Source organism: Schistocerca cancellata, chromosome 1, assembly GCF_023864275.1.
Source record: "Schistocerca cancellata isolate TAMUIC-IGC-003103 chromosome 1, iqSchCanc2.1, whole genome shotgun sequence".
NCBI classification, from domain to species: Eukaryota; Metazoa; Arthropoda; class Insecta; order Orthoptera; family Acrididae; genus Schistocerca; species Schistocerca cancellata.
Window position 1 is genome coordinate 395,977,613 of NC_064626.1, and position 16,970 is coordinate 395,994,582.

The 16,970-nt window shown below is 46.4% G+C and overlaps 1 protein-coding gene and 1 pseudogene across 1 annotated transcript in view; both read right to left on the reverse strand.

Annotated features, from left to right (window-relative positions):
* Positions 1–16,970, reverse strand: part of LOC126178419 (translation initiation factor IF-2-like) — a 124,783-nt gene that overhangs the window by 38,280 nt on the left and 69,533 nt on the right. The window contains exon 4 of the mRNA XM_049924534.1: positions 9,863–10,171. Within this exon, the coding sequence (XP_049780491.1) occupies positions 9,863–10,171 (309 nt within the window). The remainder of the gene's footprint in view (positions 1–9,862; positions 10,172–16,970) is intronic.
* On the reverse strand, positions 13,463–13,580 carry LOC126096405 (5S ribosomal RNA; annotated as a pseudogene).

The window sequence follows — 16,970 nt, forward strand, 5'->3', positions numbered from 1 at the left end:
TATCCCCTGTTGGCCCTGCTTGGTATGGATCCCACATGTTTGAGCACTGTTAAAAAATTAGACGCAGGAGCGTTTCTTAAGCAGCCTCTTTCTCAGACTACCTCCGTAGTTGTCCCTGGAACATGCCGGCTTACAAATCTGGAATACTTCCCTTTCCAATTAGGAGTTTCCATTTCATCCAAGGTTGCTCCGTGTGAAACAAAACCTGTCTCCATAGTAGTCCCACGCGACTGGCGCTATTATGGAGTGGTTTTCCACTCTGATTTGCATCCACAAACTGGGAACAGATATTTCACATGCATTCCGTTTATCACTGACCGAAAAAACATGAAGCTGCAAATCAAGGATCCGTGTCATTTACGCGGCGCAAGTGTTTGAAATCTTGCAAAACTCTTTGAACATTTCACCACAAAATCCATTTAGAAAGTTACCGCTAAGAAGGGACACAACACCGTGAGCAGACTGCAGTGACGTCTTTCGGTTCGTGCTAAACCGCCAGGTTGCCTTTCTCACAACATTTAGAACGTGAGTCATCAAACGACCGTGACCGACGGGTTCCTGCTGCCACCTGCTCGTATGATTTTCATCTGCGAGCGACAAACTTGAGATTGACCCGAGCGCGGCAAAGCACTGGCTGTCCATCTCGGCGACGTTGTTGGATATACCAAGTAGTCTGCAACGTGAATATAACTGTCGCAGTCATCAGATAGCTAAAGAGATCATCCTTATCAAATAAACCGCGTTTCTCCCAGGCTCGAAACGCTATGTACTCCGTAGAATGGAGCAAAGTGGGTGACCGAACTTCGATTTCACTCTACTCAAATACACCAAGAGCCTGGACTGTATACAATATCGACTGATAGAGTTCGTTCAAACACGTGAACGACTACTTTCTGTATGAATGTTAAACATAAAATAAGGTTGCAGTTATTTACTGAAACGCAGTCGACTGACAAAACAAAAAGTTGTGTAGTAAACGTCCAAGTACCATGTAATTTTTAGTTCTCTTTCTGGCAGATAATTTACCTCATACGTTCCTTCATTAAGATAACAATGGCAGGTTCTACAGCGCCACTTAATCTGTCTTGCGACTCGAAATTTTGTGGGTATTATCTACAGTTACTAATAACATATCTTTGTGGTTGGCAACGTACAGCCTCGCGGAAGGGGTGAGAGGTGGAGGAGGGAGGGTGAGCAGCATTGGCTGCGTGCAGCCAGCCACACTCGACAAGCCGCTCAGTGTGCCTGCTGAACACACCACACAGAACACGCGCCGTACGCGGTCCCCGAATGAGATCTGCAGTTGGCTGGCCCCTACCACTCGAATCACTGAAATGTCAGTCACAAAGTTATTTTGATCAAAATGCGAGTGTCTCACATCGATTACATTTTATCATCTATCTACATCTATGTGATTACTCTGCTATTCACAATAAAGTGCCTTACAGAGGGTTCAATGAACCACCTTCAAGCTGTCTCTCTACCGTCCCACTCTCGAACGGCACGCGGGAGAAGCGAGCACTTAAATTTTTCTGTGCGAGGGCTGATTTCTCTTATTTTATCGTGATGATCATTTCTCCCTATGTAGGTGGGTGCCAACAGAATGTTTTCGCAATCGCAGGAGAAAACTGGTGATTGGAATTTCATGAGAAGATCCCGTCGCAAAGAAAAACGCCTTTGTTTTAATGATTGCCACTCCAATTCACGTATTATGTCTGTGACACTATCTCCCCTATTTCGCGGTAGTACAATACGAGCTGCCCTTCTTTGTACTATTTGAATGTCGTCCGTCAGTTCCACCTGATGCGGATCCCACATCGCACAGCAATACTCCACAATAGAAACCGTAGTTCAAGACAAAGTACATTCGCCAAGGTCAGATATTTACTAGCACACGCCGAACTAACAATTACTGTCAAAAAACAGAAACAGGTGCCTCGTTGGAAACAGTTCCCCACCACGTGTATCAAACACAGATGGGCATATGAGACAAATTTCCTGACATAAAACAAAGGAAAAATGCCCAAAGAACATTTTTTCCATTGCAGTATTACACTCCTGGAAATGGAAAAAAGAACACATTGACACCGGTGTGTCAGACCCACCATACTTGCTCCGGACACTGCGAGAGGGCTGTACAAGCAATGATCACACGCACGGCACAGCGGACACACCAGGAACCGCGGTGTTGGCCGTCGAATGGCGCTAGCTGCGCAGCATTTGTGCACCGCCGCCGTCAGTGTCAGCCAGTTTGCCGTGGCATACGGAGCTCCATCGCAGTCTTTAACACTGGTAGCATGCCGCGACAGCGTGGACGTGAACCGTATGTGCAGTTGACGGACTTTGAGCGAGGGCGTATAGTGGGCATGCGGGAGGCCGGGTGGACGTACCGCCGAATTGCTCAACACGTGGGGCGTGAGGTCTCCACAGTACATCGATGTTGTCGCCAGTGGTCGGCGGAAGGTGCACGTGCCCGTCGACCTGGGACCGGACCGCAGCGACGCACGGATGCACGCCAAGACCGTAGGATCCTACGCAGTGCCGTAGGGGACCGCACCGCCACTTCCCAGCAAATTAGGGACACTGTTGCTCCTGGGGTATCGGCGAGGACCATTCGCAACCGTCTCCATGAAGCTGGGTTACGGTCCCGCACACCGTTAGGCCGTCTTCCGCTCACGCCCCAACATCGTGCAGCCCGCCTCCAGTGGTGTCGCGACAGGCGTGAATGGAGGGACGAATGGAGACGTGTCGACTTCAGCGATGAGAGTCGCTTCTGCCTTGGTGCCAATGATGGTCGAAAGCGTGTTTGGCGCCGTGCAGGAGAGCGCCACAATCAGGACTGCATACGACCGAGGCACACAGGGCCAACACCCGGCATCATGGTGTGGAGAGCGATCTCCTACACTGGCCGTACACCACTGGTGATCGTCGAGGGGACACTGACTAGTGCACGGTACATCCAAACCGTCATCGAACCCATCGTTCTACCATTCCTAGACCGGCAAGGGAACTTGCTGTTCCAACAGGACAATGCACGTCCGCATGTATCCCGTGCCACCCAACGTGCTCTAGAAGGTGTAAGTCAACTACCCTGGCCAGCAAGATCTCCGGATCTGTCCCCCATTGAGCATGTTTGGGACTGGATGAAGCGTCGTCTCACGCGGTCTGCACGTCCAGCACGAACGCTGGTCCAACTGAGGCGCCAGGTGGAAATGGCATGGCAAGCCGTTCCACAGGACTACATCCAGCATCTCTACGATCGTCTCCATGGGAGAATAGCAGTCTGCATTGCTGCGAAAGGTGGATATACACTGTACTAGTGCCGACATTGTGCATGCTCTGTTGCCTGTGTCTATGTGCCTGTGGTTCTGTCAGTGTGATCATGTGATGTATCTGACCCCAGGAATGTGTCAATAAAGTTTCCCCTTCCTGGGACAATGAATTCACGGTGTTCTTATTTCAATTTACAGGAGTGTATAAAACATTTTATAGGTTCAAATGGCTCTAAGCACTATGGGACTTAACATCTGAAGTCATCAGTCCCCTAGACTTAGAGCTATTTAAACCTAACTAACCTAAGGACATCACACACATGTAGGCCCGAGGCAGGATTCGAACCTGCGACGGTAGCAGCAGCGCGGTTCCAGACTGAATCGTTTAGAACCGCTCGGCCACAGCATACGGCCATTGTGTAGGGTTCCAGCAAAAGTTGACGTGCTGATGAATGTTTCCAGCAGTGCTTCACAAGCTGCGACACGCACTAAAAAGAATGATGTGATACATCGCTGACGTTGCTACACTACCTTATACTCAATGTATTTCAGTTGCCCTAACGTATGGATAGATAGTTTAGGACCAGTTTAATGTTTCTCTGCCTCGTGATGACTGGGTGTTGTGTGCTGTTAGTTAGGTTTAAGTAGTTCTAAGTTCTAGGGGACTGATGACCATAGATGTTAAGTCCCATAGTGCTCAGAGCCATTTTGAACCAGTTTAATGACTTTTTTCTGAGGGTATCAACTAAGGTGGCATGTGCTACGGACATTCCTTGAGACGTTTTATTTATGTCAGTGAACTCTGCGAAACCTTTCAACATTGTATGGAGGAATCTGAATTATACAAGTAGTTCATGCGTCCACGCTACCAAGCTGGGACATTTTTTTTACGTCTTCCATATACTTCGATACTTCGATGGCAGTATGAACAGTCCCAGTCAGCTGATAATTTTAAAAAGATAATGTGCAGTTCCGGAATATATTTCCAATAATTTCTGCTAATATTTTTATATCATATTTCTATGTTCTATTGAGACACGTCTAAGAAGTAATGACGGTAATAGAAGTTCAGCAGAAGAATTAAAATAAGGGGCGCAAAATATGAGAGACTCAATATTGACTTTGCTGTCATAAGCATAGCAAAATTGCATTGCACTGAATCGAAAGAACACAGTAGTGAGCGTAGAGTATACAATGGGCAGTCAAATGAAAAAGAGATAGACGGGAAAAAGTAAGTAAACTGTTTATTATTTGAAAATTAATCGTCTTAGCTGTTTATACATTTGTCGAAACGTGATACAAAGAATACAAACAGTCAATGTTTACGCTTGGCGACGGAACTATGTACCCGGGCGCGCACATCTTCGTCCGAAGCAAATCGACGGTCACGCAAGTTTTTCTCCGCGGCTCCAGAAATACGGAAATCGAATAGTGGACTGTATGGGGGATGTGCAGAGCGTCCCAGCGAAACCTCTGCAGCGCAGTCGAAACAACTTTGACAACATACGGGTGGGCATTATCCTGCAACTGGATAATGGCGTCCGACTGTCGTTCGGACTTGAAGGCACGCTTCAGTTTTTGCAAAGTGTCCAAGCACCGCTGCGCGTTAATTGTGGAGCGGTGTTCCAAAGTGCCAATGAGCAGCGAGCCCTTGCAGCCAAGTAAAAATGTTATGACTTTTTTGGAACTGGTGTGCCTGTCATTTCGACTGCATTGCGTATGTTTCGCTGAGTAACCGTTACACATCCTCCATACAGTCCCGGTCCCTCTTCATGCGACATCCGTGTTTCTGGAGCCCTGAAGAAAGACATTAGTGTCCGTCGATTTGCTGTCGATGAAGAGTTGCCCGCCTGGGTACGATCATATTTCCGTAGATATGGCGCTGACTGTCTTGTCTCAGATTGGGATAAATGTATTAAAAGTTATGGCGATTCATTTTGTAATGAAGAGTTTACTTACTTTTTCCATCTGTCTCGTTTTCGTTTGACTGCTCGTTATAGATTAATAGTAAATCACAGAAAGATGGAAGTAATGAGGAGTAGTTGAAGCAAGATTAAGTTTATCGCTAAAGTCAGCATTGCAGGCTATGACTTAGACAAAGTGAAGGAATTCCGAAACCTTGGAAGCTAATTAAAGAATGTTGTTTTGACGAAGCAAGTCAGCCGTAATAAGCAGACTACGACAGGACAGAGAGGTTTCCTCGTTAATATAAGTTCGTTAGTTTGAGATGAAGAGATTGGCGCAGGAATGGAATTCGTAGCGAGGCTCGCCAAATCAGTCAGAAGACTTAATGATTTAAAAAAGGAAGTACGAAACACGGAGCTTAATTTGAGGAATTAATTTCCGAGAACTTGCGCCTGGAACGCAACATTCTGTGAAAGTGAGCCATGGACTCCGAAGTAACTGTAAAGGAACAGAATCGAAGCGTTTGAGATGAGGTGTTGCACACAGATGCTGAGCCGTAGGGATGAGAAATAAGCGATGAAAGGGATATGTGGAAAAACTAAGAAAGAGCAGGGTGATCGCTCATTGGTTGGGACGTGAGGGATGAACTTCAGTGGTACTACAGAGAGCAGTAGGAAACAAAAACCGCAGAGCAAGATGAAGATTGCAATATAATCAACAAATGAGGACGATGGACGTCAGGTTAGGTTAGGTTAGGTTAGAGGAGGAAGTTGTGACGCACCGCATCAAACCGGTCAGAGTGTCGATGTAACAGAAAAGAGAAACGTTTTACGGGTATGTATGCTTGACATTACGCCATCTTAAAGTCGTATTATTATTGAAGACTCAAGTTTGCTAAGATCGCTAGCAGTACTTTTTATTATTTGCCAACATCACTATCAGTTCCTTCTATTATTATGATCGGTTTCGACGGCTCTACAGTGATCTATAGTGATTTTCAAAGTTGTAACAAGCATGTACATCTAACAATGTTACAAGACGGCGTAAACCTGTCGAAACCGATCACAGTAATAAAAAGAACTGATAGTGATCTTGGCAAACATGATTCTTCAAGAATAATTTTACAGGTTTGCGTGATACATCCGTTATGAAAAATCTGTCCTATATGATACTAACATGTCTTCTGTTGACGTCATACATTTCGTATCAGTGGCAAACAAAACTGATCGAAGAGGCACTATCTTCCCTCGTGTCAGATACGCATTTCTTAAAAGTAACGGGTAAGAAACTGAAGAGTCCTGCGTTTTGTCACAATGCCTTCACGTACTGTTGGGAGGGAGTAAACGGAACTTCAAGAATGTTAGGAGGTGGCTTTGTATATGTGTTCACGATCGTAGCGCGCCACACACAGTCGGCCAGGGTCCGTTACAACCCCTGTCCACCCACAGCTCCAGGGGCGCGGCGGGTGACTGTCAGTGGAACATTTGTGTTCGACCTTAACTGACGAGCTGAACGCGATTTGGCCCATTGTCACGAGACTGTAGTGTTCCGAGGCTGTGTTAAACCTACCGTAAACTGCCCCTTACCTGTGTGCCCAATCTGGGGGGGTTTCCGAAATACCTTAACGGTGCCCACGCTGATCTATTGTGTGGGCCAGACCCCCTCCTGGCCTTCCTCTGCTTCTCTCTGGAGGTTTTCCCTACTACGGTACTGCTACTGCTTTTGGTATCACTTACCATTAATAGTTAACTATTCTATATTTTCGTATTTCACAACCTACAGAGGAATGGTTGCAGGGAAAGAAAGGTCATATTGCAATGAACTGTTATCTATATTTGTGAAATTACCACGCGAATGTCATGCTGACTGAAAGACACGGAATGGATACGCCTGAAGCGTTACAGTGTCTACAGCTAGTTGGGTCTACTGTGGACGTATCTGTCTGATCGACAGGCAAAGCGTTTTCTCTCACCCGGTAGCAACCACGCAGCCATCCGCCTGCTAGCGAACATCTCCACACAGTGGCCTCCTTTTCCTGAACTACCGAAGTAGAGGGCCAACCTGACGTCTTCATGCCCATGACACTTACGGTAGTCATTTATTTTCTGTGGCAATATTTATCTCTTTTTGCATCCAGAAAAGCTTGCCTCTCCCTTGACCCGTCCACCACCGCTGGACCTGAATTTCAGACTATTACACCTCAAATCTTCCTGTAATTTTGGCTCTGTCCTCAGTGCTTAATCGTCTTGCCATCTCAGTGGCTACAAAGGGACAGAAAAAGCTTCATAGAATTTGGAAAAAATATCAATAAATGGGATAGTCTGGTCTGTAAAACAATGTAACTTTACTTGCCATCTACACATAACATCAACAGAAATTGAGAATTCAAAATAAGGAGTTGTTTTCCGTCCACACTGTGGAGTTGTGGCCTTTTCAGCCAGTTATCAGACGAGCAGTTAGTGGGACCCGAAAATATTCGTCGGAAATGGGGAATAGGAACCATTTTATTTCTGGGACATTGTCCTCGACAAAATTAAAATTTGTTTGTAAGTATTGAGTACACATGTTTTGTATGTGCTCGTGTGCTACTATATGGGATGTACTGTAGGACACATTTTTTAAATATTTTCATTCTCCACTTTAAGGAGTAGAGCGGGCTGTTAGAGACTTGACCCGCTGAAGAGACGCTGTTCTGTGTAGCCATTATCAGACAAGCTGATAGTAAGGCAAATGGGGAATCCAATTGGGAATAAACGTGAGAGACTTACCTGTTCCGTTATTCGCCTTACAACCAAGTCAAACCTCCCAAAAGACTTGGTTGGAAGTGGTGGATTGCAACCGTATTAATTTATTTCTGGGACAATGTCCTTCATTGACATCGTTGTCACAACCAAAAATTAAAATACTGTGTATTAAAATAGCGTATATGCATCCTAAGACAAAAAGAACGACGAAAAACGAAGGAATTATAAGAATGGGATTGAAATCGGTAGGTGCGGTGTACATGTATAGACAAACGAATGATTAAAATTTCAGGAGAATTGGGTGACTTTTTTCAAGAGAAAAGGATTCACAAATTGGGATGTCAGTAACACGTTGGGCCACATCTTGCCCATTTGCAAGGACTTATTCCGTTTGGCACTGACTGACAGGATTGTTGGAAGTCCTTCTGAGGATATTGTGCCAAATTCTGTCCAATTGGCGCGTTTGATCATCAAAATCCCGCTGCAAACGTTCTCAATTGGAGAGTCATCCGGCGACCTTGCTGACCAAGGTAGGAATTGGTAACCATGAAAACAAACAGTAGATACTCTCGTCGTGTGCGGGCGGGCATTATATTGCTGAAATTGCGGGCGACAGTCAGGTTGGTATCCCGCATCACTGTAGACAGTTCTACTCCAGTCAATGAGATTTCAGACCTAAAACGTGTCTTGAGACGCCTCAATCTGCCGTGGATATTACGCTGAAGGTCACCCGTCATAACAGTACTCCTTTGGTTGTCATCCACGGCGCCCTTACAGCACAGAGGTACGTGGACGACATTCTACGCCCCATTTTGTCGCCCTTCATGCTAAGCCGTTCTGGACTTACAGGGTGTCCGGAAAGTCTTTCCCTGATTACATAAATTGATAACTCAAGCTAGAAGTAAGATACAAATATGAAACTGGGGTCTAATTGTTTACAAACTATCAAATTTTTTTTCACACATAAGCACCCTTGGTAGCACGTAGCACATCTAGGCGATATTCAATTTCCGTCCACACATTAGCCAACATCACTGGAGAGATCGATTGAACGATTGTGGTTATCCGTTGCCGCAGGGTTTCAAGATCTGGTACACGTGTTCGGTAGACCTCGTCCTTGAAATAAGCCCATAAAAGAAGTCTAATGGGGTTATGTCAGGAAAGCGTGTAGGCCAAACCGTTGGCCCATGATTAGTTAACATGGCTTCTTGGGCACTGCACCTCATCCACTGCTTACGTACTGCGAACCTAAAACGGAAAAAGAACTTTGATAGTTGTAAACAATTCGACGCAAGTTTCATATTTGTGTCTTACTTCTAGCCTGAGTTATCAGTTTATGTAATCAGGGAAAGACTTTTCGGACACCCTGTACATTTCGGCAAGATAATGCCTGTCCGCATGCAGCGGAACCTACCTCGCCCAGCAAGGTCGCCGGATGTCTTCCTATTTTGGAACACTATGGGTTGGGCCCTCCAACTAGCTAGGGATTTTCCCGAACTAATGCGCCAAGTGGACAGAATTTTGCATGATCTCCCTCAGGAGTGCATTCAACAACTCTGTCAGTGAACGTCAAGCCGAATAGCTGCTTGGATTAACGCTAGAGATGGATCAACTCGTTCTTTCTCTTGAACAAATCATGCAAATTTTTGGAACGGCATTTTTTCTTTGAGCGTATGCTGCATGCTTGTATACGTGTTACCGAACGGAGAGAAGTGTTGTGAGTGCTTTCGAAGGGATGCATGGAGCAACGCTGGATGTATATTAGGCAGCACACTTGTGTAGTTGCGAGAGCACGCGGTGCGGGTGTTACTGGAGGAGTGTGGAGACTGGTAATGGCTGAGCTGGCACCTGCGATGTAGCGGCGCGGGCGTAGGGTGCGATGCACGAAAAGCACTCGAGTACGGGGAAGCCGATAGCCTCCAGGGCCAGGCCAGCAATTACGCCAGCGGCGGTGGCAGCGGCGATGCAGCTGGAGCAGAAGCTGGTCGCAGGTGGCGCCGTAATTGCAGCCGCGACGCGACGAGCCGCTTCCGGGCCCCACTCGCACGCACGCTGGCGCCGCGTTGGCCATTGTGGCTGCTGGGAGGAAGCGAAGAATGGAGCCGAGGGGCGCCGGCTGCCTCGTTAGTCGACGTCGCCGTATCAGGGGTCCCTCCGCCCCGTCGTAGGGTCACTGGTCTGCTGCCGTCGACACGGCTCGCTCGCAGCGCCGGGCGCCGTGCTGATTCAGGGCTAAATCTGTGACGTTTCCTGCGTGCAAATTACTGTTCTTTGTCACTGCTGCAGTGCAGCATTCCGTAAATACCGGTGGAGGTCTTACTGCGGAAGTGGATGGTGTCTCAATATCCACGGTCTCTAGGGCGACTTGAGGCTAAGACGAATGACGTGATAGCACAGATGCGACAGTGGTGCACGAATAACGCACCGGCTGTAGCTGTCCATAAAACCGTACACCAAGGTTGGATCTTTAATAGTGGCAACTATTTATTTACAACTTATTCAACGTACTGTAGATACACGGTTTAAATTTTTACTGTCCTCCGCCCAAAGTAGTCACCAGAAATGTGTACAATCTGTTGCCAGTGATGTGGAAGTCGTAGTATATCTTTAGCTGTTCCACTTGCCTTGATACACAGAAAAAAGAAGGAAGGGAAAAAGATGAAACTAGAAGGAATTACCAGATTGGAGCGGAAATAGGAGACGTACCTGTATAGATCAACAAATGACCACAATTTCCGTAAAACTGGTTGACTTATTCAAGAGAAAGAGCCTCACACATTCAGCTAATAAATGAAGCGTTGGTCCATTCTGGTCCTTATGCAAGCAGTTATTCGGCTTTGAAATGATTGACAGAGGTGTTGGATTTCCTCCTGAGGGATATCGTGCCAAATTCTGTCCAATTGGCGGGATAGATTGTCAAAATCCCGACCTGGTTGGAGGGCCTTGTCCGTAATGCTGCAAATTTTCTCATTTGGGGAAAGATCCGGCGACAATACTGTCCAAGATAGGGTTTTGGCAAGCACGAAGACAAGCAATAGAAACGCTCTTCTTGTACTGCCGTATTATATTGCTGAAATGTAAGCCCAGGAGAGCTTTCCATGGAGGGCAACAAAGCGAGGCGCAGAATACCGACGACGTACCGCGCTGTGCTGTAAGGGTGACGCAGAGGACGACCAAAGTGGCCCTGCTATGAAAAAAATTGGCACCCGGGACCATCACTTCTGGTTGTCGGCCCATATTAATAAAGTTGTTGGGGCGTGCCCAGGCACGTCTTCGCTGGTCGCGCGGGCCCACTTCGAAGTGCGACTCATCATTGAAGGCAATTATACTCCAGTCAATGAAATTCCAGGCCGAAGACGTGCCTGGAGAAGCCCTCGTCAGCGATGGGATACCAACATTACTGCCACCTGCTTTATGGCCAGGCACCCAGAGGTGATGGTCTGGGGTGTCAATACAGTTAATAACATACTGGATGACAATTATCGAATTATAAGAAATAAAAACGTTATAACTTCTGCGCGGTTGGCGTTAGGACGTTGAAACTGCACGGTTGGCCATCGGGGCATGATGGGAATTAGTATGCGCATGCCCACGCGCTTGTTGTCGGCGATTTGAACGTGAAAATGTCACGGTGCAGCGTGCCTGAGCGTTTAGCACTTGCGAAGGCCTACTATGCCCGCAGCCCACCTGTGGCTCAAACGAAGTTTGCAACCGAATTCAGGCTGAAGAAAACCCGTCACGTGTGTTAAAAGTCAAGAAATTGATCCGCAAGTTTGAGGGAACGGGTAGTGTTCGTCATGACAATGTTGGCAATGTAGGTCGTCCAAAAAGGCTGAAAGCCCCCGAAAACATCACGAGCTCTGTATCAAACTAGCCCCAGGCAATCGATCGGACGAGCTGTACAGCAGGTACAGCAGGTAGGAACCCATCGGGATACACTGCGACAAATTTTTGTTGAAGAACTGCATCTTTTCCCATACAAAATTCAAAGCTATCAACTATTAAGCTCCCGGGGCATGTAACACCGGTTGTGTTTCGTCAACACTATTGTGCACAAAACTGACGAACAGGACTTTGATGTGAATTTGGTTTGGTCTAGTGACGAAGCCCACTATCATTTGGATGGGTTCGCCAATAAGCAAAATTGGCGCATTTGGGGGACTAGGGATCCGCATTTCGCAATCGAGAACTCCCGTCACCCTCAACTGGTGGCTGTGGTATGCAACGTCCAGTCACGGAATAATCGGTGCGATATTCCTTGGTGGCATGGTGACTAGCGAACGGTATGTGAAGGTTTCGGAAGATGATTTCATACCCATTGTCCAAAGTGACTCTCACTTCGACAAGATGTGATTCATGCAAGACTGAGCTCGACCCTACTGACGCAGAAGATTATTTGATGTCGTGGAGGAGCGCTTTGGGGACAGAATTCTGGCTCTGGGTACCCAGAGGACAGTGGCATGGGCCTCATTTGGCCGCCATATTTTCCGGATTTGAACACATGCGACGTCTTTTTGTGGAGCTATATTAAACACAAGGCGTACAGCAATAACTCCAAAACCACTGCTGAGCTCAAGCATTCAGGAGCTCATCGGCAGTATCGATTTTCCGACACTTCAGCACGTCATTCAGAATTCCGCTATTCGTCTACGCCACATCATCGCCAATGATGGCAGCCATATCGAACATGTCATAACCTAAATCCGAATATCTGTTGTGACGTTTACACGTTGAATAATGAGTGTGTACGTCGTAGTTTGTAACTAATTTAGGTTTTTTTCATATAGTTCAATAATTGTCACCCTGTATCTACTAAAGCAGCAATAATGATTACTATTGTTGCTGTACGCACTCGCTACGCTTGTACATTCTTCTTTCCTTCCATATTTTCCTCATTTCCTAGCATTCTTAACAGGTACTCTCCTTAAATTTCCTTCCCCCAGCAACTCGCTACATCAGGAAACATCTATTACGTATACCTACGAAGTCTTTATGCATCTGTCACTATCAATACTTTTATTATTATTATTGTTATTATTATTACTAGTATTATCACTGTTAGTGGCAGCCGCAGGTGCAGCTGTAAAAGTACCGCCTGTATTAACTTTGTCAGTTGAAAGTCAGTATTATTTACTCACGTTGCCACCATAGACACATTTTAATACTATCTTTAATATTAAAACTGTTATTTCTTAGTTAAATATTATGTTAAAAATTCACTGCTTGTGTGAAACCCGAGCCCTAAACATCAGATTAAGTAACTGCATAAACAAATAACATAAATAAAAATAATTGTTTGACAGGAATTACAAAAAACCCATGACACTGAACTGCATTAAGCACTCCGTCTTCAGGCCACAAGTGGCCCATCGGGACCATCCGACCGCCGTGTCATCCTGAGCTGAGGATGCGGATAGGAAGGGCATGTGGTCAGCACACCGCTCTCCCGGTCGTTATGATGGTTTTCTGTGACCGGATACGCTACTATTCGGTAGAGTAGCTTCACAATTGGCATCATGAGGCTGATTGCACCCCGAAAACTGGCAACAGCGCAAGGTGGCCCGGATGGTCACCCATCCAAGTGCCGGCCACGCCCGACAGCGCTTAACTGCGGTGATCTGACGGGAACCGGTGTATCCATTGCGACAAGGCCGTTACCGAACTACATTAACTGTCTTTTATTAGTACTACCGGTTTCAGCCGGAAGCCATCACCCAGTACGAAAATCACTTAAAACATTTAAGTGATGGCTTACGGCCGAAACTGGTAGTACTAATAAAATACAGTTAATGCAGTTCAGTGTCATGGGTTTTTTGAAACACATACCGACTTCTTAAAATTGTCTGGAAGAAACCTATGACAAGAATTACTTCAGAACAGAATTTTCTTGGGCCACTTCTCATTTAGGTAAAACCAATTCTGTTCTTTTCTTCCGTGGAGATCGACGGAATGCACACGCGATGTCCATTCAGACTAGAGAAGTGGTTACTTTACAAGGGCAGACAACTCTCCTGCGACGTCTCAGTACTCGTAGCCTAGTTTCGGGGCACAGAAGAAAGTTTCAGCGCTTCCGACAGTGTCAGCTTTCGAGAAGGGCAGCAAGTGCCCGAGATGGCGACCATTTGTTGTGTGACGGGCGTTGTCGGCCTGGCTGGCGGGGTCGGTCGATGGATACATTAAACGTGGGCCGAGGCCGGTACAGGGTGCGACACCAGACACCGTCCCCAGAGGCCCCGAAAGGCTTTCCTAGTGCCGCAGGCCGCTCTGCAGACCTGGAACGCCAGCATCCATTCTGTCGCTGTTAAATGACACATACACAGTCCAGTCACATTAATCTGACCATCGCCTCAGAGGTGACATGCCACTCTCTCACTTTAACTGTACTGTCGGTCAGATTCATATTCATATTTTAGGTCATGACCTCCGTGTTCCCCAGTACTATGTTTGGTACATATGGTTTATGACTTTTTTTACAAGAGGAAATGGTTGGCAGAATGTCCATATAACTGCATGTGTACCCTGTAGAGAACTTATACTCGAAGGGCTGTGGTGGAGGCGATGGAAAACAGGGAGAAAGATGGGTTGTGGGCCATAAATGCTGTCTCCAGCAACCTAGCTGTGCGAGTGATTCCGGAAAGCAGTGCTCTGTGAATTGTACCTGCAGAGAGGCTGTGGCACTCCACTCTTCCCATTTAGGGCTGTAGGAGGAGGGCGGTGGCTTGCAAAACATTTTACCTGGGCCCGGCGACAGATCACCGTGAAGGCGGCCAGTTGGTGGAAAGTTGTTGGAGGAAGCTATTAAGAGAGACTATTGTAATCTGAGCTTTTGTGCAAACGGTGGGATGGTCATAAAACTACAAGCATTCTCGTGTTAGAAGTTGGGACGATATGGAGTGGCTGGTGCACGTATTTAGTGGAGGCTAGACTGTAATTCCCCTGACGCCAGGAAGTCCCCATCTTCTTTTACCGAGCGTCAAAAACATATATTTCATAGGCAAAATTTCAGAAATTAAAAATGGTCGTTCTCGAAAGATTAGATCTCTCTGTAAATGAGGAACTTTGGCTTCATATAGGTAGGTGGTTTTTGCCAAAACATAGCCGTACTTACCGTGAGAATGACACCTTCCTGGTCTAGAGTCTTATTTTTTCAGACAAGAGAGATTTCGAGTCGCTGATTGGTTCCTCTCAGGATATGCAAAGCAGAGCTTCCTTCCCAAGCATGGGAACCCTGTTACTGTATCTGGATTGGCTACCAGTCAAAAGGGGATACTCAGTCAGTGGAGGATAGTTTGATTGGTTTTCACAATGTGGAGGCGGATTGTTTCTGCTACTTCAGATCACGTACTGAGGCTTGGTCGCAAGTGATTGCGATTCTTTGCCTTGTTCGTCTTCTGGTCCTGCCCTGGTGGAGAATTTCAGGTTTTCCCTAGTGGATGAGACTTATCGTCTGCAACTTGTGGTGGACTGAGAGTCAGTGGCAGTTGCCAACTGTACCGACTGTGGAGTTCCATATCATCTCATTTTGTTTCATCATGATGAACTTACTCGTCATGAGTCAGCTGTCTGACGTTTGACAGTTGCGTCACGCGCTATCGTGCCTTTGAGTCAAATAGGTTGGCTGGACTAGTGAACGGTTGCACCTCACACTGGAATCTCCTGGGATACCAGGGTTCTGATAGGGAAGTTGCCCACATTCTAATAATCAGAACGCCAGTCTGCACAGTTTGCAAGTTTTCGTGCACGCTTCAGAACATTACAATTGCCGCCAAGCTCCGCTCCTCGCCTACAATGTGCCGTTTTCTGCTGCCGCCTGAATCAAGGAGAAAGGGTAAAGTATTGCTGCACCTGCAAAGCATAGTCAAATGATATTCAGAGCTCTCTGTTCTCCGGTGTTAGTTGATTCCATTTGAATAGCATCCGGCCTCACAGTGGATTCATGTAAACAAAACTGAATGTGAAACTTCCTGGCAGATTAAAACTGTGTGCCCGACCGAGACTCGAACTCGGGACCTTTGCCTTTCGCGGGCAAGTGCTCTACCATCTGAGCTACCAAAGCACGACTCACGCCCGGTACCCACAGCTTTACTTCTGCCAGTACCTCGTCTCCTACCTTCCAAACTTTACAGAAGCTCTCCCTTAATCTGCCAGGAAGTTTCATATCAGCGCACACTCCGCTGCAGAGTGAAAAATCTCATTCTGAAAACTGAATGTGTTGTAAAAGGGGAGAATTTGTTTGGTTTCCATCATAATGAATTCTTTTCCAATCAGTCACCAAGACTTTCATGATATATGTTTGTCATTTTTCTGTAAGATTTATCTGCTCAGTTGTAGTTAGAAAAGGATGAATAAAAGCTTGCTATCATTTTTGTAGACTTAAATACCCATTCTTCTCATTCTCATTCGTCCAACCGTTCACTGTTTTTATTTTATTGTGGATATACAAAGATACACTAGGAATTCAAAATTCAACCGTATTAAATTAGTTAATTTGATGATTAATTTTAGAATCACTTGGACATCTATTTATGATAAAAGAAAGCGACCACTTGCACCGCCAACGTTCATTGTCGATGTGTAATATCGACTCACATATGGCAGGTGGCAGCACTAGCAGTGGAGGGTGAATAGAGCGCGTCGGAGGGACGCGGAAAAACAGTCTTCGTAATGCGGAAACGGAGCGATTTATCTCACGCCCAAAACGACAAGATCATTGGCCAAGGAAGGAAGAATTTCCGAAATGGCTAAGTTTGTAAACGCTTCGTGTGCCGCTCTGGTTAAAGCATACCATGTATCCAAAACCGGCGCCGAGGCAATTGAGGTGCGCAAAGGTCGCTGAACAGTCGTAGAGGATACGCTGTTGGTAGCACCTCGGCGCATCTAGGTGGCACTTACTCAACAGTTGCACGTCTGATCGTACAATGTAGGCTTTCAGGGCCGATATTGTCTTCACTTAAAACTTCCTGGCTGATAGGCCGTGGTCGATGTGTAAAACTCTCCCCAGACGTTTCGTTTCCGACTGTGGGAGACATCCTCCGGCGTAAAGCGGATT